A 24,059-nucleotide genomic window follows, 5' to 3' on the forward strand; every position below is an offset into this window, starting at 1 on the left:
CACAAACCCTTTTTTGATAACATTTGCAGGGAAAAACCCAGATGCTTTCATTTGCAGCCCGTTTTTCCCATTTTCCCCAAAAAAAACTACATTTTGCTGTATTTTGGCTCATTTCTGTGACCCCTCCAGGGAAATCCACAAACCCTGAGTATCTTCAGAATCCCCATGATGTTGGAAGAAAAGGATGCAAATTTGGCGTGGATACCTTATGTGGTCAAAAAGTTACAGGGGCCTCAGCGCGCACTACCCTAAATAGCCAAAAAAGGGCGTGGCACAGGAGGGGAAAAGGCCTGGCAGCGAAGGGGTTAAGTGGAAGCTTTATCTATATTATATAGATGCCATAGTTGCTGCTTATTTATCTTATGCAACAAACAACCATTGACAAAGCCAATAGTCCTGACTTCTTGTAGGTATGATGCTACTTGTATATACTCATATATCTGGATGCAATTATAGAAATCGCAAAATACTAGTCTGGTGGCACACTATGCTAACCACAGATTTGTACCTTACATGTTTTAAGCCACGCCCTAATTACATTGGCCACGCCCCTTTGAGAGAACCCCCCAGTTTGTTCATCCCACTTAAAGCCCTGATCGATCCCAAAACGATACAAGCTTTCATGTGGCTTCTGCCTGCCATCGATGACCTAACATCTTGCAACAAGAACTAAACACAAACATTAACCTTTCATATAAAATGAGAGAGAAATAAATACCCATCTAGTAGCTGAACTGTGCAATGTGAAACCAGAAACCCTGCAATAAACCCAGGCTTCCACACTTCCTAGGCAAATGTTTTATTGCGCTTGGCTTCTTGTTTTTTATTATCACCTATGACAGCATCTTCAAATATGTGAGTTCAGGAAGTGCAATTAACAAATACCTCTTGTATTGTTCTGTTTACAATAAGAATCTCTACCACATATAAATTGTACATTCCGCTAAATAAAGCGATATAATCGAATGCACTACGGTGAACTGCTTCTGCAGGTTAAAGAAATGCACTTTCCTGAATTTTGAAACTAAATCCTATTTTTACATGATGTTTGTTGCATGGGTTACATGCTAAATCTTTTCATGGCTTGGCTTGTGCACGGGCTCTTAAAGCCAAGTCAAACCCCTGACTCAGCTCCCTTTGTTAATTACTTGGCTCGTCCACCAGTAAGATAATCTAATATATGAAAGAGTCTAATTTCTAAAGGTCTGTATGAATGTAGAATAGTAAGTCTTGCTTTTTACACGCAGAGATTTGCAGCAGACGCATAACCCACTGAGCTATGGCACCAGGATTGAAACTAACGAACTTCACACTGATTTGCAATTAGCACGCTGATCTGTCATACTAGGATATAAACAATTGGCATGCAATGAGCAGATGTGGTCTGTAACAAGCCCATCAACTCTGTTCTTCGACCAATGAGAGCTGCTCTGAGAAAGCTCGAGGGTGTGAACGAAGGCGAGAGACGGAGCGTGTCGAGCGAGCTTCTTGAAAACATACCCTACGGGAGCTACACTGGAACCCTGGATGATGCCCCGCCCTGGCGAATAACTTCTAGTAACAACCACTTCCCCCACAGCTCTCCACCCCCTCTCAGACCTGCGCTTCTCCACAGGTAGCAGTCCTTCTTCCGTTCTGCCCTCCATGCCTGGACTCGGTTCAGCCTCCTCCGCTTCCTGCTGCAGCCTCTTCACCCGTCACACGCAGAGAGCTTGGGCTGGCTTTGCTGCATTATCCCGCCTCCATTAGCACTGCAGACGCCACCCCCGGGCCCACAGACTCCCTCCCTGCAACACGCCTCCCAGCGGGCTGCATACTTCAACTCTAAGGTTGAACCTCGCCACAGGGTGGCACACTCCCTTTTCCGGCAGCCCCTCCCCTCCCAGCCCGGCACGCTCCTCCCCTCGGGGTACTCTCCCGCACAAGTCGATCTCAGGGCAGAGTCTGAACACTTTCTTCCTATACTCCGCCATAGATTCCGTGATGAGCCGGACGAGAACTGCGTAAATGCTAAAATGCTAACTTGTCCCTCGGCTTTTCTCAGGCTACGACATTGGATGGGCACATTCGTCATACTTTTACTTCCTTGCACCCATCCCCACGTGGCTCAACTCGGGACCTTAAAAAAAAAACAACGAATACTGGAATTGTGCTTCTCGTGTATTGTGTTCCCATTGTGTCTGTCTCGAAAGTGACGTGACTTGGAGTGACAGTTGATTCCATAAAATAACGGTTGAATTCGAGGGCAAAGTCAGGTACAATAGAACGCCAATTGATTAGGAAAATGAAGCGACATACAGACAAACGCCTGACGCATATTATAAATATATGTGGCTTTGGCACCACCTACAAACGATGGAATTCAACTAGTTAAGAAACCTGGAATAAGACCTGTTCTCTACATAATGACTTCAAATGGATTCCCCAAGGTCGTATAAAACAGGAAATGAATCGATTATGAAGGAGGAAAATGTATGTCATATACATTCAAACCTCTGAGACACAGAGCAATGAACCTTGGCGCAGCTCTCCCAAATACTCTGACATGTTTCACGAATGACACCACACGGAGTGACACACGTTTTCCATGAAATAAGAGCTGTTTTCCTTGGCCAGTTCATGCATAATAGATTAGAATGTTATTAGTGAGTGAAACTTGGAATGGCAAATCATTTTTGTGGAATTAAAGAAACTATAACAGGTTACTTCAGCAACCAATTGTTTAAAATAAGAAGGGAAATTAACACTGACATAGATATAAAGCCCTGAGGTACGTCACAGCGTTCTTTGGCTCAGTTAATCCCTGAAAACTCTGGCATGTGCGACTACATGAACACTGAGGTTACAAAGATGCAAAAAACTGGATGCCGAATTAAATAAAGAAATCACCACTGTAATATTGGGACTCAGGCCCACATTGGAGAAGGAACGGACACCCAGTGAAGGTAGATCAGTAACAGGCCGCGAGCACGTGCACCCGGGCCCTTTTATTTACGGGGCCACGTCACTCGTGGCACCCGTGATGGATGGGTGTGGGGGTGCAGTGTGTCCAGCCCTCGAGGGAGTGGCTGAGGTTACAGCTTCCTGTGGAACACTAGAATGTGTCCAACAGGACATTACATTCCTCCCCAACTTTAGTGAGGAACAAACAAAACGTTAGTCCAACCTGTGGGGACAAAACAAACAATTATCTGAATACCACAGGGTCCATCAGTCTTCTGAGTCAAGTGGCAGGACAATGTTAGACAGGAGCTGGCAACTTGACTTGCAGCAGGACCTTCTCGGCGGGCACCCGTAGTTTAACCTGAGGAGTTCAGGACACGACCGCTGGCCTGGAGACGTCCACTGCATACCGTCAGTTCAATGATGATGACATTTCATACGATCTTCCATGGCTCCCACCGTGCTGACAGTGTTGATGGTCTGTGGTAAGTTCTTTCAGTTCTTTACAGTGGGTTGCGTCATGACCGTGGATGGAGTCTACAGTGAGAATTCACAGAGGTGTTGCGGGACTGACTGTCCCTGTGAACTGCTGGGCTGTGACCGGTAACCTGTCGGTGGGGCACTGTCTCTTCTCGCTCTCCCGCCTGGGGAGGCTCGTCGTCGGGGTTGCTGCGGGACTGTAGGAGGGCTGCGCTTGGGGCTGCTTGTGTGCCATCTGGGGGGCAGCTGCAAGACCGCTGAGGAGCCGTTACTTAGTCGCACGCACAACCCTCACGGCTGGATGAGTCTTGGTCAAGACTTGCACTCGCTGCCGCGGTTCTGGTGTAGGCCAGGTTCCAGGTGGCTTCTGATTTCTTTTGGTCAGCTTGTGTGGCAACGGCGTAGGACTCCAGTCCACTTGGGCCCTGGTAGTGGTGTTTGACGCAGGTGCTGATGGCTGACATGATGGCGGCTGCCAACCATGTGGTGACTCGGGATAACAGATGGTGGTGACTTGCTGGGAGAGTTGGATGTCAGGAGGGACTTGGCAGCCATGTGCCTCCGCCTTGCTGAGGTGGAGTGTCTGTGGCGGCTTGACACGTAGAGTGTGGGGATCCCCTCTTACCTGGCTTGGGGCCACTGCCGACTCCATCCTGAGGCGGTGTGAGGCCGGACACTCAGTGCTGATCTTCACCCGTGGCATCTGCGGACAGCAGCAGGGATGCCACTTGACTTAGACTGCCGACGGTCGCCTGGGGAAGTGTAGGGATGAGACGCGGTTTGCGCTTGCTGCGGCTTATGTTCGGTTCACTCGTGGAGCTGTATCCAGGGACGTCGGTCCGCCTTGGTGGTTGTCTGGTGTGTCAGGGTGTGCTCTTGGCTTGCTGGGCGAGTCCTCGGTCTTCTCCCTTTTGTTGGTCTATCCAGCCCACCTGTGTTCCTCCGATTTTTGTGGTGACAGGGCTGTCACTCTCTTTCTTCGAGGCGGCGCTGTCGTGGCGCCAGCTTCTGCATTCGTTCCGGCGTGCTTGTCCGGACTGGTCACTTTGTGATGTGCTTCTTGCTTGCTGGACGACGTGACGTCCTGTCACGTGTTGCTAGTTGATGGAGCATCTGTGGCGGCATTCCACGTGGGGTGTGCGACTCCTCTCTTGCCTTTTGCGGGTCACCGCTGACTCCGTCTTGAAGCATTGTGAGGGAGGACACTCCGTGTGGCCTTCGGCCCTCAGAGGGGCTTCGCGGGTGCAGCGGAAATGTGGTCGATCTCGGTGCTGCATTCAGTCGTGCTTCATTGTTGAGATGTCTCCGTCTCCCGGGTGCCTGCCTGTGCCGTCAGATTCGCTGGCGCGGCCTTCTGCGCATCTCTGACCTCATGCGCTCCGCCTTTTCCTTAGGTGTTCTTCTGGCACATGGTGCGCCTGTGGTGTGGCTTGTGGTAGTGCCTGTTCACCAGTAGGAGTGGGTGATTGATGCGACCTCTTCACTGGCGGTGGCATTGGGCGGCCACGTGTGGTGCGTGCCCTGCACCAGTCTTTCTTGTGCTATTGCTGGGGACAGCTTCCCCTGAGACGTTGCTGTCTGGCCGGTAGTCCACTCTTGCTGGTGGGGGCTGTCTTTGGTGTTACTGCGTGTATTTGGTCAGCGCCTGCCTGGGCTGGCCAAGCATCTTGCGTCCTGGGGCCCTTGGTGATGTGCAGCAGTCTTTCTCTTTTGAACAGTCTAGGCAGCCCTTTGGGGTGGCATGCCAGGCACCTCGTCTTCGTGTGCTCCTCTTGGGGCTTGTTGTCTTGCAGGGGGGTCGTTGCCTTTGCTTCTTGGCACGTTCCTGTGCTGGGTCCGTCCTGGGCCCTTGGTTGCATCTCTGGCACCCGCTGGCTGCATGTGCCGCCAGACCTCAGCAAACGGTCTCAGCAAACCTTTTTCTACTTCCTCATCGACATGCCGAGCCTGGGGCGGAGCCTCTGCAGATATCTTCCTTCACCTTGAGACTCCTCAGGGCCTTGCAGTGTCCCTGTGGGTGTGGCGCAGGTAGGTGCCGGGGCGATGCTCTCCGATGACAGCCGCAGGATGTGCTTGGCAGTGTGGGTGGGGGCCCGGGCTGGGGGCCTCTTGTCTAGTCCTCTCTTGTCTCTGCTGATCTGGAAGGTGCCGTACCAGGGCTTGGCGTGTTGATTTGGTGAACGGACTCCAGCCGGCCGTGGTGTGCAGCGCTAATGATTGCAGGCCGGGCGGTCGTGAGCAAATGTAGGCGTCAACCCCTCTGGTGGGGAACTGTGGCCCAGAAGAGGTGAGGGCCTGAGTGGGTGGGGGCTGCCTTCCACCGTCTCGCTCTTCGGTGCAGTGCGGAGCGGGTGATCCAGGCCGTTCTCTTCACAGTGGTGCTGCGTTTTGCTCTGGATGGCTGCCGGAGGGGCTGGTGGCGGTCGAACTCCTGGGTTCTGGACTGGGCTGATCCGTGCAGCACTCTCGCTGGGCAGGTATGCCGGTGCGGCGTGTGACCACCAGGTGGCACTGTGATTTTTAGGTGCGGTGCAGGCATGCAACTGCGGTGTGGCTCTGTACCAGAGTGCTCTTCCAAGGCCACAGCAGTCCCTGGAGGAGCTCCTCTGTGCTTCTTGTGGCAGTTGCGGTTCCGCTACTGGCAGCCAGGTGGCGGTGGCGCTCTCTTCTCTGAAGCTGCACTTTCGGTGAGTCTGATCATGCGGGTAAGAGACACAGTGCTGGGGAGCTCATTGCCTTAGCCCCGGTCGGGGCGGCCGCATGGAGGGACTCCGGTAAGTGTTGGCTTTCCCTTACTACACGTTACCCCATAGCATGCTGACAGCTTCTGCCTGAATGGCGGGTGTGCCTGTGAGGAGCGTGTGGCTGTTCTCTCCCGTGAAAGAGACCACTTTTTTTATGGGCAGCGGTGCGACTTTTGTTTTACAATGCCCTGACTGTGTGGTGACGGACGACAATGCTGTGCTCTCTGGCAACTGCTAGGTGGTGCTGCGCACTTTGTTCCGGCCGTCGTGGTCTTCCTTCAGATGGTGGACGCGTTAAGGGGCCTCTTCACTGACGGGCCGCATTCGGGTGCACAAATCGGGAGCACTCACTGGGGCAGCTCCCGCTGGCCAGTGGAACTTTTGCTGATTTCCAGGCTAGGTGATCACTGCTGGAGCTGGGCTTGACAAGCTGGAGGGCAGTGCTTCCGTTACGGCACCTCCGCGCTGGGGCAGCTGGCGGTGGAGGTGGGAGAAACAGGCTCTAGGCACATTAGGTGAGGGTCTGTAGACCTGAGCACAGTGCTTTTGCTTCGCCCTAGCTTCCTCTCTGCCTGGGCTACTTGCTTCACCACTATGCGGTCAGTGTTGGCTCCTAATCCAGTGCTGCATCGCTCGCAGTATCGCGCTGGTGGGTGTGAGCAGACTGTTGGCGGGAGGGGCTTGCCGCTGCAGCTATGACTTTCTTTCTCCCCCCACCAGGTTTGAGGCCTCCACCTGGTGTGGGACCGAGCTGGTGCTTACTGTGGTAGTTGCAGGTCGGGCTCATCGTGCATGCCCCGTCTACTCTGCCGTCTTTGGTCGTGCTCAGCATCGGTGATTCTGTGGCGTATGGGCGTGTAAGCAGTGGCTGTGGGGGAGTCACTCCACGATCCCTCAGCGTGTCTCCCAGGCTAGGCGTGTGCAGTTCGGTGTCCGCAGTGGCAAACCGTAAAGGCGTGTCGGTGTGGGAGTGCCCCTGTCTACATTTCTACTCGGGGCACGCCGGGGGGCCAAACGGTATACACGCGGGGGCGGACCAGCTCGTCGCCAGTGTAATATTGGGCCTCAGGCCCACATTGGAGAAGGAACGGACACGGACACCCAGTGAAGGTAGATCAGTAACAGGCCGCGAGCAGGTTCACCCGGGCCCTTTTATTGACGGAGCCACGTCACTCGTGACACCCGTGATGGATGGGTGTGGGGGTGCAGTGTGTCCAGCCCTCGAGGGAGTGGCTGAGGTTACAGCTTCCTGTGGAACACTAGAATGTGTCCCACAGGACATTACAACCACGATAACGCTGCACAGAAGAAAAAAAAATATTCTGGGAAGCTAGAGGAGCTAGAAAAGACAACATTACATAAAGTCACTGAATCACAACACCCAAGAAAGTGCTGGAATCTAGAAATCGGACCCTAGCAAAAGACAAAACCAGAAGAATGAAGAATGCCTCCCCCCCCCCAAAAACGGTCGCTCCACATGAAAAAGATATTCGATTGGAAAGACTCCAAGAAACTGCGGGTACAACAATAAATCCTCCTGAAGACTGCTGACTGACACTAACTATGAAAGCCTTGGAGCAAACATTTAAACTGATTTGCGGTAACAGAGCACCGGATCCCAACAGAATTCCAGCACCGATGTGCAAAGCAAACCCATCATTGTGGGCCCAGACTCTGCCCCCACCCTACTAAAACTGTATCACCTGAGACACAGTGCTGTTTTGTATTGTGTAATGTAACCCTATATAGGCCTGGGTATTCACCTAACCTGGCACCTACATTTTCCCTACCATTGTACTACCAAACCGTTTTTGGTTTTGACCTTTTACCTAGGTTAGGTGCTGCATAGATGTGTGGGTTTCCTAGAAAACTAGCCTAATTTGTTATGCATGAAGATTCTCAGAATCACAGCAGGATTACCATCTTCTGCATAATAACTATGTCGAAGTGCCAAGCATTTCGTCATCCTCGGCCGATATGACACAGCAAGGTAGAACCCCTGAGGATACATTATTGGGTATATAAACACCATATCTTTGCTGGGGCGGGCAGAGGAGAAAGACTTCCATGCTGACACACTAACGCGAGACACTGAGGTTCCTGCACTCAGACACTCCAGCATGCAGTGGTCTGACATCCCTCGCGGGGTGTCCATCTCAAGACCAAGACGGGGTCCGTCATTCTCTCACACCAGGTAATGGGGTTGGCTTCATCCTAGGGGGATTCTTGGCTCTACAACTGCATACATGCTAGGTACACTTATGTACATCTAGTTAGGGTTGCGTCATAGGAGTACGCTTTATTATTGTCATGTATTTATATACCTGCCCATATTCATTGTGTTAGCACTATGGTAGGAATCTACCATCCATTTACTCTGTTGGTGGTTATAATCATTTATATCTGTTTCTGTCTTATGGTTGTTTCAGCACACCTATGTTACACTAGAATGACGCTGGTTCAATAAATGCTTATTGAAAACGTCCCCACCGTTTATTCTGCGTATCTCTCTGAGACAAAGTGAGAACGAGTGACTGAGTGAAAAGTTCTGTACTGTTTCCATGATCCCTGATGGGACAGAGTTGTCATGTTCGATAGTTGCCAAAAACTATTGTCTCCTTGGTAAGAGAAGTTTACAGTGGCACTGTAAGCCAGCTGGTCTACAGGCGAACATACCCGGTGGGGTTGTCTGAAATCAGTCTGGACACCAATCCCACAGTTTATGTTGTCTAAAAGCGCAGATCCTATATTGATTTATAGGGACTATAGGACAATACCTGGTAGCTGGAAAGGTTCGCTCCTGTTTACAGTTCACGAAATGTTCGCAACTAGTGCTCCAGGAAACTACTACTGATTAAAAGCATTGCTGGATATTGAGGGAAAATGATATGCCAAAATCTTAAAGGAGAACTGGATCAATAGGTCATAGCGAAGAAACCTGTTCCACACGTCCCAACCGGCTTCCAAAAAGGCAGCAACATTGAGGACAACCTACTAACTTTGTCATTATTGGTCAATAAAATAGTGACTATAAAGGCCATTTTCTATATGCAGCTTTTATTGGCTTTGCCACTGCTTTTGACAACATAGACGGGGGGAAATGAAAAGCACAATGGGCTGTTGGATAACATTTATACCAACAAGGGACTAAGGCAAGGATGTATTTTAGGCCCCCCCTTCTCTTTACCCTGTATCTAGCAGATATAGATAAGGTGCTGACGAATTCAACCAGATTTCCTTCAAAACTAGCAAGAGGGGGGGCGTGGCCAAGATGGCGGCCTAATCAGTCGCTTGACTCGGAGGCTCCTCTCTCCTGGCCTTCTAATCTGGTCAAATCTTCGCACCAGACCCCGTATAGCTGCCACAGACGGCGGTACCGAGAGTGGAAGCAAAGCGGCTGCCCAGAGAGCAAAATCGACAAAGTCCGCTCTCGATCGACACGTCTGGCGGCCTTCCGAGTGCAGGTGGCGGCAAGAGGAAATGGCGCCCAGGCCAAGTAACATCTAGCGCCGCCGGGGCGACACCGGAGGGGCCCTCAGCGGCTTAGCCGGCGGCAGCAGTGGCTGACATCCATCTGGAACGGGTGAGTGCCCTCGGGGGCAGCAGCGACGTGGGGACAGCAGTGGAGCGGCGCTGAGTGAGGCCAGCGGTTCCCTCCAGCCGGTGGAGTGGTTGCAGAGGCGCAAATGACTGGCCTACACGAGCGCGATACCAATGCCCCCACGGAACAGCAGCGCACACCTCCTGCGGCTAGTGGCGCGGGGAAGCGGAGCCCAGGTCGGGTCGTGCCCAATGCCGCTGCCAGTGCGGAATCTGGCGGGCCCTTGGCAGTGGAGTTGACACCATCGGCGGTTTGCGCCCAGGCAAGGTAGGAGAGTGCTTACGGCGGCGGCAGCGGGACAGGCCTGCATTCCCCCTCGATATTCAAGGGGGCCTCCCAGGAGAAAGCAGGAACACGCACCACGGGTGCTCCCACCCACCGGAGAGCGCCATTATCTACGGGGCAGCGACAGGGGGGTCCCCCGACGGCGGCGCTGGTGACCGCATAACGCGGGTGGAAGAGACCCACCACCGAAGAGGCTAGATGAGGTGGGGGGGGCCCGGCGGGTGGCAGCACAGATGGTGCTGTGTTGGGGGCTTCACAGCGCTTCCCCTGGGGTCTGTGGGGCCTGCAGCAAAGATCGCCCACAGCAGGGTGCGCTTGGGGTCTAGAAGGAAAGCCTGCAGCAGCGAAACCGAACAGAGGGCCCTTCACGCTTGGTGGCTGGCGGAGTCAAGAGGCCCACCTCGACAGTGTCGAGCAACACAGTGGTGAGAAGGTGGCCCAGCGTGACAGCGTGGAGTGAAAGGAAGCTTATACCCGGCCAGGGCCCTCGCCTGGCGGAGGTGCAGGGGCATCAGCATACGGCCAGCGGAGGGGCTGGGTGTAGACCAGAGTGACAGACTGTTGGATGAGCGCTGCTCTGAAGCTGTTAGGCGCCTACTAAGCACAGTGGTAAGGAGGGGAGATGCTGTGTAAGTTGGAAGACACCGGGGTGCAATTGAGCCTGGATCAGAGTTCAGCGTCAGAGGGGAGACAGAGCTTGGCTGCGACCAACCACTGCAGGCTTGGCAAGTGACCTACCTGTAGTAGTGCTATTCAAGTGTCACGCGAGCGTGCTGTGCGCCGAGGGGGAACCCCTACTGATTTGCGGCCCAACGATGTCCTCGGTGAGGAAGAAGGGGGAGAGATCCCTGAAGGAGATGCTCGCCAAAGGCTCCCTGTCAGGGGAGAAAGGGGGTAGAACGTCTCCAGCACCTAAACAACATGCTGATATAGAAGAGGGAAAGGTACAGATCACTCGCTCCTTCCTCAAATCGCTATTTAACACCCTTCGGGAGGACTTTCAAACACTCAAAACTGAAGTGGCAGGGGAGGTGAAGGAGATCCGCCGCGACATCGACGAGATTGGGGAGCGAGTAGCTGCTATTGAAGACCGTGAGCAAACCAAAGGTGAGGAGTTAGCAACTTCAGCAGGAGGTGATACGTTTGCGCGATCAGCAGTTAGACCTGCAGGCTCAAGCGGAGGACCTCGAAAACCGCTCGAGGCGGAATAACATTCACGTCATGGGGGTCCCCTCAAAGGAGAAGGGGTCTGATGTCGCTAGCTACCTTCAGGGATTGTTTAGAGAGATCTTGGGCGAGGCACCAGACTTTGAAATCCACATTGACCGGGTACACCGCGTGGGCCTAGTGAGACGTGCTCTGGCTCCTCCGCCAGACATACTTGACATCCTCCCGGACCTCCCTCTCAAGGAACGCATACTTCGAGAAGCCAGGCTGAAACAACCCCTCAAATACCAAGGACACTCTGTAGCACTCTATCAAGACCTGGTGTCAAGAATTCCTGTCATACGAGGGGAGGAAAACGGTAACCAGCGAAAACGGACTACATCTCCCAGGATGCTTAGCGGTTGAGAGGTTATGTAAACAGGAGAGCTGTTACATAACTCAAGGGAAACACGCCCTTATGTAAACAGGAGAGCTGTTACATAACTCAAGGGAAACACGCCCTTATGTAAACAGGAGAGCTGTTACATAACTCAAGGAAAACACGCCCTATAAAGGGAGGAACCGGGAGGTACAAGGCTGTCGGATATTGTGTTTACACCGACGTACCTGCTTCGTGAAGAGCAGTGTTCCGGAGTGGTGCTCCAGTAAGGCAAGAACGGAGGTAGGTCGAGTCGTTACTCCCTGGGCCGTGTCTTGCCCCATCGTCACCTGTGAAGGACCCGGAAGCTCTACCGGTCAAACATTGAGCTTCGCTTTTTGACTCGGCTGAGTCCAAGCGCAGTGGCGCTTTTGCTGGTTGGAGTCGTAACTCCCAGCCCGACCAGAGACACAGGGACTGCCAGCTGTAACGCACACCAGGAGGTGTTTGCCGCGTTACAGACTCGGAAGTCCACAGGATCGATCGAGCGGCTGCTCTCGGTAAAGTCTTCTTGCTTGTGATTGGGGTATCGGTGACGCATCACCAGGAGGTGACTCCGCGTCCCGGTGCAGTCTGAGGAAGAGGTTGAGCGGCTGCTCCCTTCAGGTAGAGACCCCGGCTGGGTGTTTCCCTGACTCCTCGATTCTCCCCAACACTCTTCGTGCCCCTCACAGCCTACCGATTGGCATTGTCGGCCATTTCATTTCTGCCCTCTGTTGGCATACGCCGGGATCGGCGTATATGCAGAGGACGGTTAGGACCATCCGTGCTGTGGGCTGGTAACGTACTTAGCCTGGAGGATTCCAGTGACTATAACTTGTTTGTTCTTTGTATTTTATTTGCCTTCATTAAAAGAATTAACCCTTCACAAGTGGTTGCGTCCTCATTGTCGTGTCTGTTAAACGATCCTGAGACGTTCAGGGCGTTACACCTGGCCTCCATCACCCTACAGAAGAGGAAAGCCTTTAGAGAGGTGACCGCACACTTGAGAGAACAGGGGGTGGCCTACTCCTGGGGTCACCCTTTCCGCTTGATATTCAGGTGGAATGGCAAATTACACCAACTTAGATCCCTTCAAGAAACTTGCACGATACTTGGGCTGGAGCACCAGAACCCGGACGAGACACCCAGCCACACACGGAAGTCCTCCGGTGAAGGATGGCAGAGAGTGGGCCGCAGACGCTCGCCCAACCTTGAACTGTGGCCGGACTCTGACACTATAACACAGGAGAGACTGGCGGCCCTTAAAGCAGTAAGGAAGGATACCGCCTCAACGGAACGCCCGTGAATTTCACAATGGGGTCGAATGGCATTGATCTGGAGCCGACCGGAGGGGGGGGCTGGGGGCCCGGGACACTTGGACCACACATACACCCCAAATTTTTCTTTCCCACATGCCCACTTCCTCGGATGATGGGCACTGGACTATGGTAAAACCCAGGGGTTGTTCAGTTGGGGTTAGGGAGGGAAAGGGGGGGAACCCGGGAGGTCAGGGCAACAGGGAGACTCAAGGGTCGGGGGGGAGAGACTGAGACGGACTTGGAGCGAGCACCAGGAGTACGGGTGGAAATGTTTCATGCTTGTTGACGGGGTGTTGTTGGGGTTAGGAAGGGGGAAGGGGGGAAGGGGAACCGGTGTGCTGCTCGGGGAGGGGTCCAAGCAATGGCCAGCGTCACAGACAAACGACGCCAGGGCCCACGGTAACTGCTATGCAGAGGAGGTGATCAGGCTCCTACGGCGACAACAGATCACTCCCAAGATTACCTCATGTCGAGATCTGCACTTCAGTTGATCACCCTTAATGGGAAGGGGCTAAACAACCCCATTAAGAGAAGAGCCATCCTGTCTTATCTAGAGAACTCAGGGGCAGCGGTGTGCCTTTTACAAGAAACCCATCTCCTTCCCAAAGACTGGCACCGAATGAGGTCCCGCTTCTTTCCACAACAATTCTACTCCTCCACGGTGGATAAGAAGGCAGGGGTGGCCATATTGATTGCCAGGACGTTTCAGGGCACGGTGGGTGACAAGGTGGCAGAAGTAAAAGGCCGTCTACTAGCTTACAGGTTGTGGGTGGGGGGTGCTCCCCTGGTAGTGGGCTCCCTTTACGCCCCCAACTCAGGACAAGAAAACTTTCTTAAAGTGGCCCTGTCGGACGTCCTGCGTTCTCAAGATAGGAGGATAGTGGTGTGGGGTGACCTTAATCTAGTTATGGATGCGGAGAATGACAGGTCAGGCCAACGATACGTCCAAAAGGGTGCCCTGTCCATAACAGGGAAGGAGTGGCTGAAAGACAGGGGCCTAGTGGACATTTCGCGGGAGGCTCATCCTCAGGCCACACAAATCTCCTTCTATTCCAACGCACATCATACATACGCCAGACTTGATAATTTCATAGGCTCTACTGAATTGAACGTACTAGTAGACACAGTAAACATTACACCAGTAGCGCTCTCAGACCACGACGCAGTGACATTGACACTTTATATGCCCCCGACTCATAGACCGGCGGGGATGTGGCGACTCAGGGAGGACCTGCTTCAACGAGAGGGAGTACTCCAGCAGCAACACAAATGCATTACTGACTACTTAGCGACGAATGACTCTCCGGACACTCCCCTAGCGGTATTATGGGGGGCGCTCAAAGCTGTGGTGAGAGGCGAAATAATTGCCATCTCTGCCGCCGAAGCCAGAGAACGTAGAGACAAGAGGGAGCTTCTCACGCTACGAGTGGTAGAATTAGATAGAGTACACAGTCGAACCTGCGCTCCTAGGGTGTGGCGCCAACTGAAAGCAGCGAGGGCGCAACTAGCAAGTCTTGACCTAGACAGAGCCGAATACGCAGCCCTTCAGCTCAAACACTCCTATTACATAGGGGGAGATAAAACAGGGCGCCTTCTAGCAAGTAAACTCAGAGCCCATGCCCAGCGCAAAAAAAAATTGGCACTTCAGAACGCCTAGGGGGAGACAGTGGAACGTGACGATCAGATAGCGGAAGTACTTCGGGACTTCTACTCTATCTAATATGGTAAAGACTCACAGCTGGGTGCAGACGGGGAGGCCTATCTTCAGAATGCCGTCACGACGGCGCTGAACACAGCGGGGGCGGAAGCTCTGGATGCACCTATTAGGATTGAAGAAGTGATGTGGTAATCTCTCGTCTTAAATCTCTGAAATCGCCGGGGCCTGATGGCTTTTCGACAGGGTTCTATAAAGCCTTCTGCCCACTCCTTGCCCCGATCTTAGCGCAGCTTTTTAACTCCTTTCAGGGCCCTGGATCTATCCCCCCTAACATGCTAGCTGCTGATATTGTAGTCATTCCTAAACCCGGGAAGGACACGACTAAATGTGGCTCATACCGCCCAATCTCCCTCCTCAATTTGGATTTGAAGTTGTTTACAGGGGTTCTAGCGGCCAGATTGGGCCCCTGTATGCCTGGTATCATCGAACTGGACCAATCTGGCTTCATCTACAACCGACAGAGCAGTGACAACACCAAACGCATATTTCATCTTATAGACAAAGCCCACCCCACCAAGATGGATGCTTTGCTGCAGTCGGTCGATGCAGAAAAGGCCTTCGACAGAGTCGATTGGGGTTTCTTAGACAACACTCTAGCTCACTTTGGCATTGGGAACCGATTCAGGGCCTGGGTGTCGAGCTGCAACGATAGGCCCAGGGCTACGATTAGGGTCAATGGGATAACCTCACGGCCTTTTGAGATCCAGCGGGGCACAAGACAGGGATGCCCGCTGTCGCACCTCCTCTTTGCACTATATGTGGAGCCCCTAGCACAAAGGATAAGGGACAACCCTGACATCCTAGGCATCCATTTTGGTGGAGAGAGACATACGGTGAGTATATACGCCGACGACATCTTGGTGACTTTGGAGTCCCCTGAGCGTTTCCGGTTTTAAGATAAATATGGGGAAATCTATGGTCCTGCATCTTGGTTGAAATGAAGACCTGCCCAGGGAAGGGCAAACGGCCTACAGAGAGCTCCAGTCCTGGCCCACAATTACTTACCTGGGGATAGATCTGGCTCCTTCTATCGCGCAGACAGTCACGAATAATTATACCAAATTCCTCTCCTAAATCCAGAAAGACCTCCGAAAATGGCAGAAATACTCATAGTCGCTACTTGGCCGTATCGCTGCTACAAAAATGTCCATACTACCTAAAGCGCTCTATGTTTTCCAGACCCTACCGGCCTGGCCCCCACCGGGGACCCTCCATAAGCTGCAAAGTGCGGTGCAACAATTCATTTGGGTGGAGACGTACCCCCGGATGAGCAGATATATTTCCCATAGACCTCCTGATGAAGTAGGGCTGGGTATCCCAAACTTCTTAGAATATTTCAGGGCAACGCAACTTAGGCACCTGGTGGAGTGGAGCAGACCTGAGTCTGAAAAAGGTGGCTGTTCCATAGACCATGCGCTGGCGAAGTTATCCTTATGGAAGGTACCCTTTTTGAAGTGGCCGGATAGACCACCAAACCTCAAGGGTTCTCCAATCACGCGCACAGTGCTACGAGTCTGGAACGCAGTTGCCATCAAACACGGACTCACGTCTTTCCCCTCACCATTAACACCCCTATTCGATAACCCCGAGTTTTCACCAGGGATAGAGGAGCGAATGTTCTCGCAGTGGTGGGTTACCGACTGCAAGTCGACGGGACATCTCTTCGATTTAGAGGGGTTCCTCTTGTTCTCAGACGTGAAACAGTCCTATGCTATAACAGCGCCGAACCAATTCCAATACTTCCAACTTCGCCTTTGGCTCCTCCACCCCGACGTGCGTCCGCTGGTGAGCAGAACGCTCCCGACTTATGAGAAATGGCTCATAACAAAATACTCTGACAAGATGATGATCTCTGAACTATACAACATGCTTCATCCACCAGCCTCCTCCGTGCCCTCAGCAGGGCAAAGGCGTTGGGTGCGGGAACTGGGGAGAGACTTGTCGGAGAGAGAATGGCGTGATATTTATTTCAGAGACAATCACACGGCCCGCAATACGGCCATTAGGGAATCGGCGGTTAAGGTGGCTACCTACTGGTACCTGACACTAGCCAGACTGATTAAAGGGAACCCGGACCGTAGTCCAACATGCTGGCGAGGCTGTGATGAGGAGGGCACACCTACTCACCTACTTTGGGACTGTAAGGAATTGACAGGGTATTGGACCGCCATCCTAGATGACATCGACAAACAATTTGAGACCGAAATCCCCCGCTTCCCTGCCTACACACTTCTGGGGCTCCCTAACCCAATCACATATCCACTGAAGTCGCTAAAGGGGAAACAGATGGGCCTAGCGCTGGGAGCAGCGGTCCAACACATCCTCTCCCGATGGGGCACACGGACCCGACTGACTCACACAGGTTGGCTACATAAATTATGGTATATCCTTGGTATAGAAAGAATCCAAGCCACTCTAACGAACTCCGCAGACTCATTCAGAACCACCTGGCGTACACTATTGTCCCTGTTAGCCTCGGAACTCATTGAGGTAACATGTCTGAAATACCTCCGCCTTCTTCGGCTTACCGAAGTTCAGTCGGCGGTTGTGGCCTCCTAATCTGCTGCACAAAGTTGACCCTTTACGTAGAGAGCTAAGGAGGCACGTATCCAGCACACTGGTTCAGGGGTGGGGGGGCTGGGGGAAGGGGGGGTTGTTTGAGAGCTTTTTCTAGGTGTTCTTTACTGCTTGTCTGGGTCAGACTCATATCCTATTCTGACAGTACTGGCCCCCCTAATCGCACCAGGGAAACTCACTGGGGCTTCTACATGTATGCTTTGGACTGGTCAGATTGGGGGGAGGAGGGATATCCTGTTGACGAAATACGGGAATGCCCGACGTATGTACTGTGCTTTTTCATCTGCCTGAAAATCAATAAAACAAAGTTAACCATAAAACTAGCAGGACAAAATGTAAGCATACTGCAACAGTTGCACCTGGTAATCTTTGAAAGTGGTTGGACGTAATACCGGCCAGGAGTTCGCCCCGTTTTTTTCAAAATTTGTCTCAGTCATACTCACTCCCTCTCACATTTGCCCTCTTCCCCTTCACTCATTCTAACTCACATTCTCTCACTCACTCATTCTCCTTCAAACTCACGCCTTCTCAATGTTACACACACATACTCATACTCACTGGGACTAATTCTCACTTAATAACACACTTACACATACTTGCTAGCATTGGCTTCTTCATTAGGGAGTAGCTTCACCCCCGCGAGCCAAGCGTATCAAATGTAAAAAATAAAATGGCAATGAAATGACATTTTATTTTGTACCAATGCGCAGCCTGCCTTCGAGCCGAGAGAAACGCACGGCATGTCCTTTGCTGCTGACTGTCAACATGGAGGACTGGAGTAGAGGCCAGACACTCCAAATTGTGCATGTCAGTTTGGCCGGCTGTCTTGCGATGGCCAGCCTTACATGCGCACTTTGAAGTTTTCCAACCAAAGCTTTGTTAGACAGCTGGGTGGAGAGCAATCACAGGCCTCCAGGGCCTCAAGGAGTTTCCCGTCAGCCCGCTCCATCCAGTGCCTAGTTTGTAAAAAAAATAAGTGCCAGGGCTCTTGTCAGGATGCCACTGCCGTTTGCACCACACATTGCCCCTGCTATGCTGCCAATGATAGTTACAACACAAGTACTAACAATCACACTTTTATAGGTATGACAGTTCGGACTATTTCAGTCCCCCAAAGCTATAAGAATGGCTTGGGCGGCGCGTAATAGTAATTTTTAATGTATAGTAATCTCTAAATTAGCCACACAGCACCACCTTGTGGCAGACTGTCAAGCTCCGATGTTGACAGTTAAGTGCCGGTGCTGAACACTGGAAACCACCTGCTCAAATTAGGCACTGGCTCCATCCAATCCTGGTGCTTTTCTCATGCTGGTTAATAACATGAGAGCAGCATCTGGATTGGTTAGGGGAGTGAGCTCTGTGACTCATGCTCAGAGCCACAGACTGCAGAAGAACACAGATGAGGGCATGCAGCCCATGGGTAAGTAACATTTTTATTATATTTTATTTCTTTCAAATGTTAGTGGAATGCATATCAGTGTAATTTGTGTTTATGCTGCATGATGGTTGTTCTTTATTTATTGGCTTTTGGAGGGGTTGTTTTATTTTTGGCTTTTGGGAAGCAATGGGGCACTTCGCTCAGCTCACCACTTTAAAATGTTGCTATCTGACCCTGACACTCACTGAGTGGGCCTTGGCACAGCTGCACTTGCTGTACCATTGATAGCTATTCCGCTGACTCACTTACACTCCCTCTCACAACCTCCAGTCAACCACTCATTCTTTTTTTTTTTAAACCTTTATTTATTAGTGGTTGCAGACGATACTGTACAGCAGCATCACATTTTTATAATAAGAACAACGCAAAAAGTGTTGGTCAATGGTGCAGCTGAAACATGCATTGCAGGGTCAAAAGTCTGAAATATACACACAGTGATGGCCCCAAGCATCTGACCCAAATACACAACACCACATCTGCTATAATCAAGCCTGTCTACAACCATTTCCATAACCTTCCCCCATGTAACTGTATGCAAAAAGGTCAAGGGTCACTTAACGTTCAAATTTATGCCTATCACTTCCCTCCCAACTCACTTATATATGTCAGTCCGGGTCGCGTAAAGGGGCCAGGTTACATCCCCAAGTCATACCTTCTTCTTCTCTTAATGCAGAGTCCTCAGCCAGTGCCCAGCATTCTACCGCTTTCATTTACTTGCTGTGGGGCAGTCCCCCGGAGAACTCCACTGCATAGCTAGGGTGTGTTTGGCCAATGCCAGTGTTAAGCTCAAGAATCTAGCTCCCAGCCTTTTCAGCTTAGGGTGGGAGTCAGTCCTAAGAGACAGCTCCATCTGCCATAGTTCTGCCCTATTTAGTGTGTGCTGCAAGTCAGCCACCACATTCTTCCAGTACCGCGTGATCACGGGGTATGACCAAGTAATATGTATGAAGTTGGCATCCAGTTTACTACATCTGGGGCATTTCTGGTCATGAGTGCCCTGTATCATGTTGAGCCGGTGTGGGGTGAGATATGTCGAGTATAAAGCTGAACAGGGTGTATTGAAATCTGGAGTTGCATGATGCAGTGTGAACATGCTCCAGTTCACCGAGCTATTCCTTATCACGTATGTCTCTGTGTAGTGCAGTCTCCAACCTCCGTCAGAGTGGTGTTAAGTTTACCTGGGTCTGGAGTAGTGCCAATTTATAGAGCCAGGAAACTAGGCTGTCTCCAAAAGTGAGGACAATCTGGAAGAACTCGTGCTTTTACGACTCAGCCTGTCCCCTTTCCAAAGTATGTGAATTGCCCAGGTAAGAACCACATATGTTAGGAATTGCGAGGCAGACAGGCCGGGATTAATCCATTAGTCCGTCCAGCGGTCTCAGTCTGACCTCATTAAAGCAGTCGCCAACCATAAGTAGATCGGTGGCAGTTCAGGACAATACCGGGGCGTTGAAAGGCCGACCAATGGCACTTCCGGGAGTATGGCCATGAGTTACCTGATAGCTTAATGCATTTCTCCCAACAGCACAAAATGATTGAGAGCAGTTTCGGAAGTGGACCCTGAGTGGGACACTCCCCCAAAAGGAGTGGTATCAATGGTCCCCCTTTGGGGGGGTACCATACAGTCTCAGTTCTTCCAGAAAGTGGCAGGCGAGCCATTGAGCCAGCCACTGCACCTGCACTGCAATATGGTACTGCTCGAAGTTCGATACTCCCATTCCCCCCCCCCGTCGGACGTTGAAGAGTGCGTGGAAGTGTCCTACATCTGCCTCCGTACCATACTAACTCGCACACCAAAGTGTCTAGCAATCTGAAGCAGTATTTGGGAATCTAAAGTGGGAAGTTCACAAAGAAGTAGAGTACACTGGGCAACATGATCATTTTAGTGAGCGCTAATCGCACCATTTGCGGAAGCTGCAGCATGCACCAGAAAGCCACACTACCTCTCAAAGAGCAAAGCACTCCATTTAGGTTACCCTCCTGACTGTCTATATCTTTGTGGAAAATTTTAACCACAAGTTACTGAAACATCTTGGGTTCCCACAGGATGTCTCGGTGATCGCCCGCGGGATGCCTCCATGGCCTTCGTGCACCCGGAAGAAGGTACATGAATTCTCCCAATTTGTGCATAGGCCCGTCGCCTCCCCCAGCAGATGCTGCATAAAGGCCCCCCAGGGTACACCTGTTTTGGCATCACATAAAAATAAGAGCATGTCATCCACATACAGGGAGATGTTATGTTCCCTGTAATGCAGCGGTATGCTCCTGCCTCGCCCCACCTGTCAAATAATCCCAGCAAAAGGCTTAATGGCCAGTGTAAAAAACAGGGGGAAAAGGGGACATCCTTGTCTTGAGCCTGTGCGAACCTCAAAGGACTCCAAGATATTGTGCCCAGTCTTCACCCTTGCATGTGCCCTGTTATATAGCAGTGCAGTGCATTTAGCCCATTCAGACCATAGGTTCATGCAAAGCATTCCAGCTTATATGTACCGCCACTGTAATGTGTCAAAGGTCTTAGGCAGATCAACTGAGAGAATGACCATGTCAGGGAAGGCCACTGGGGCGACCTTGTCCAACACCCGGTGGAGGTGTCTGATATTTAGGGAGGTATTACGGTGAGGGATAAAACAGCTGGGGTCCATGTGGATCAGCAGGTGCAAGTGAGGTTGTAGGCGACTGGCCAAGATCTTACTAAGTATCTTGTAGTCAATAGTCAACATCGACAGAGTACGATAAGAGGAGGTCACCCCCAGGTATTTACATGGTTTCGGTAAGGATATCAGTTAAGCTTCTCGACAGGATGGGGGCAAAGTGCCCTTCTCCCAGGCTGCCTTATACAGGTTCTCCAAGTAGGGCGCAATGATGGGGCAAACGTTTGGTAGAAGTCCGCGGGGAGACCATCCACTCCAGGAGTCTTCACGGCCGTAAGGTCCTTGATGGCCCAACTAATTTCTTGTTCTGTGATTGGTAGTCGTAGCGATTGTCTTGCGTCATCTTGGATGCTTGGGAGGCTGCCTCCACCAGAAATCTGTCAATGAAACATCCTCAGTTAGGTGGGATCCACTATACAAGGCTTTGTAGTGCTGCACGAACATGTCATGAATGTCGGTCTGTGTGTGTTTTACTGTACCACGTGTTGCACGAAGTGTTCGTACCACATGAGCATGGTGCTCCGGGGTGACGAGCCAAGCCAAAAGTCACCGTGCCCTGCCTCCCTCAATATGAGTCTTAGCTGTATATTCTCTGTATGAAAAGAGGATCAATCTCTGCACCATTTTGGCGTGCTGTCTCTGTACCTCCAGGCGCTCCGGACTCCGGGAAGGATTCAGCAGCACCGTGGTCTCCAGATTCCTCAGCTTAGTCTCTAAGTTGGTTGGTTCGGCATCCAGGGATCTATCTGTGTGTCTGACAATGATTCCGGATCAGTACCTTAGACACCTCCCAGACTGTGAATGTGGGTGCAGCAGACTGATTTAGTTGAAAGAAGTCCCTATGGCTTCTCCCAGGAAATCCCTGAAAATTGGGTCATGCAATAATTCTGGGTGAAGTGTCCAAGTGCGGATCGGGACCAATCTTCTCCCTCAACCTAAGCTCATTAGAAGTTGATTGTGACCATAGAATCATAGCATGTATGGGCTAAGTATTCTATCTGGAAAGTTATTAACGCTAGAGCTGGGGAGGCCAGTATCCTAACATGCAGATCATGCACTGGCGAATAAAACGAATACAATCGACAATAAGTTCCTAGGCAATAGTCATTTTGTCAAACATAATACTGTGACATAAAAAGTGATAATTATAAGAAACTCAGTGTAAAAACCGAAGAAAGAGAAATATTATAAAAAAGTTTTTTTAATATCAATTAATTGAATTCAATAGTAATATAAAAACGAATTCCATTTAAAAGGACATAAGATTAACATTATTATGGAATACAATCTTTAAAACAACAATATTATTCAATACATAAACGACATAAGGAAAACACAATAAAAACCAAAAGTGGCAGAAAAATTAATCTTCTTTGATGCGCGTTTTGGCGCAGTTACGCCTTCATCAGGAATTGCCATAAAATTACCTAAAGACAATAATTTGGAAAATACACTGAGAAATACTTTTTTTCCAGATAAAATTACAACAAACAATTTATTATGTATGCCTCCACTTTAATAAAACGATTGTCAAGAGGGTTATATCAAATGAGTAAGTTAGCTGAATATAGAAAAAGGTGCAGAAAAGGTAGGGTTAGATAGTCCCATTACCAGGCTAATACAATCTGAGTGCTAGATTTCCTAAACTGATGCTTACTTTAAAAAGTATATTGATTGGCCTTCTGTCAGACAAAAACCGATGCTCCCACTTTGATATACTGAATGGATTTCAATCAGTAAAGGTCCGTATGGTTAATCAGGATATAGATTAAAATACTTTTTGATATAAAGTTGTTTTATAGACCAAAATGAGTATTACCCTTAGTCTTCGCTTTGCAGATACATGTGTGTATATTTTTCTTTCGAGTTTCTGATGCTTCTTAAAACAATTATATTATTTACCTTATCTACGAGATAAAGACTAATATTATCAAAATACATTATTTTATTATTTACATTTGTTTAAGAGATAGGGAGAAATTATATTGAGAGTTCTTTTTAATAGTTACGTTTCAACAAACTAACGGTAAGTGATAATATCCTACTATAGTGTCATTTGTTGCACAATTATTATTATTCTCTTATCGTGAATGGTCGTCATGAATTCTTTATATTACATGACATAAAAATGGTGTATTGAAGGATTTAGCTCAAACTAATATTTAATACGGAATACATCAATGTTAAAAAAAAAGGGCTTACCTAAATCAAAATTAACGTTGCCTTAATGTATGAATGTCCACATGGATGGCGAACATCCGTTTTGTAGGATTAAGTTCCTAAACAAGAAGGATAAAAGAGAATGTCCAAACCGTAATTATTTTCTAACGTTCAAATTTGTATGCGTACAGTGTTGTTGCTATTCTATTTCTACCTTAAAATATAACTTACCTATTTTGCAGTGCACCTACATAGGCGATTTATCATCCAAAATGGCTATGAGCGTCTGGAGCGTAACGCTTCCTTCATCAATCTGTTACAGTTTCTCCGCGGTTTAAATGCTAGAGGATCTCTTCTAATTCCGGTCAGGTGATCTCTACGGGCTGTCATGACGTGTGCATCACGCGAACAACGTTCTTATTGATTTGATCTTTCTAAAGTCCATGGAGGATCCAAAATGAACTAGAATGCGAACTAGTTTCATAATAATGGGAGACCTTGTTCTTACTTTCTGGCTTGTGGTCTACGGATCCAAAATGAACTAGAATGCGAACTAGTTTCATAATAATGGGAGACA

The 24,059-nt window shown here is 50.3% G+C and overlaps 1 protein-coding gene across 1 annotated transcript in view; it reads right to left on the reverse strand.

The window, feature by feature from the left end:
- ENGASE (endo-beta-N-acetylglucosaminidase) overlaps positions 1-1,826 on the reverse strand; it is a 244,404-nt gene extending 242,578 nt beyond the window's left edge. The window contains exon 1 of the mRNA XM_085617454.1: positions 1,600-1,826. Coding sequence (XP_085473580.1) covers positions 1,600-1,646 — 47 coding nt within the window. The 5' untranslated portion in view covers positions 1,647-1,826. The remainder of the gene's footprint in view (positions 1-1,599) is intronic.
- Between the last annotated feature and the right edge of the window lie 22,233 nt (positions 1,827-24,059).

This window comes from Triturus cristatus, chromosome 7 (genome assembly GCF_964204655.1).
Source record: "Triturus cristatus chromosome 7, aTriCri1.1, whole genome shotgun sequence".
Lineage (NCBI taxonomy): Eukaryota > Metazoa > Chordata > Amphibia > Caudata > Salamandridae > Triturus > Triturus cristatus.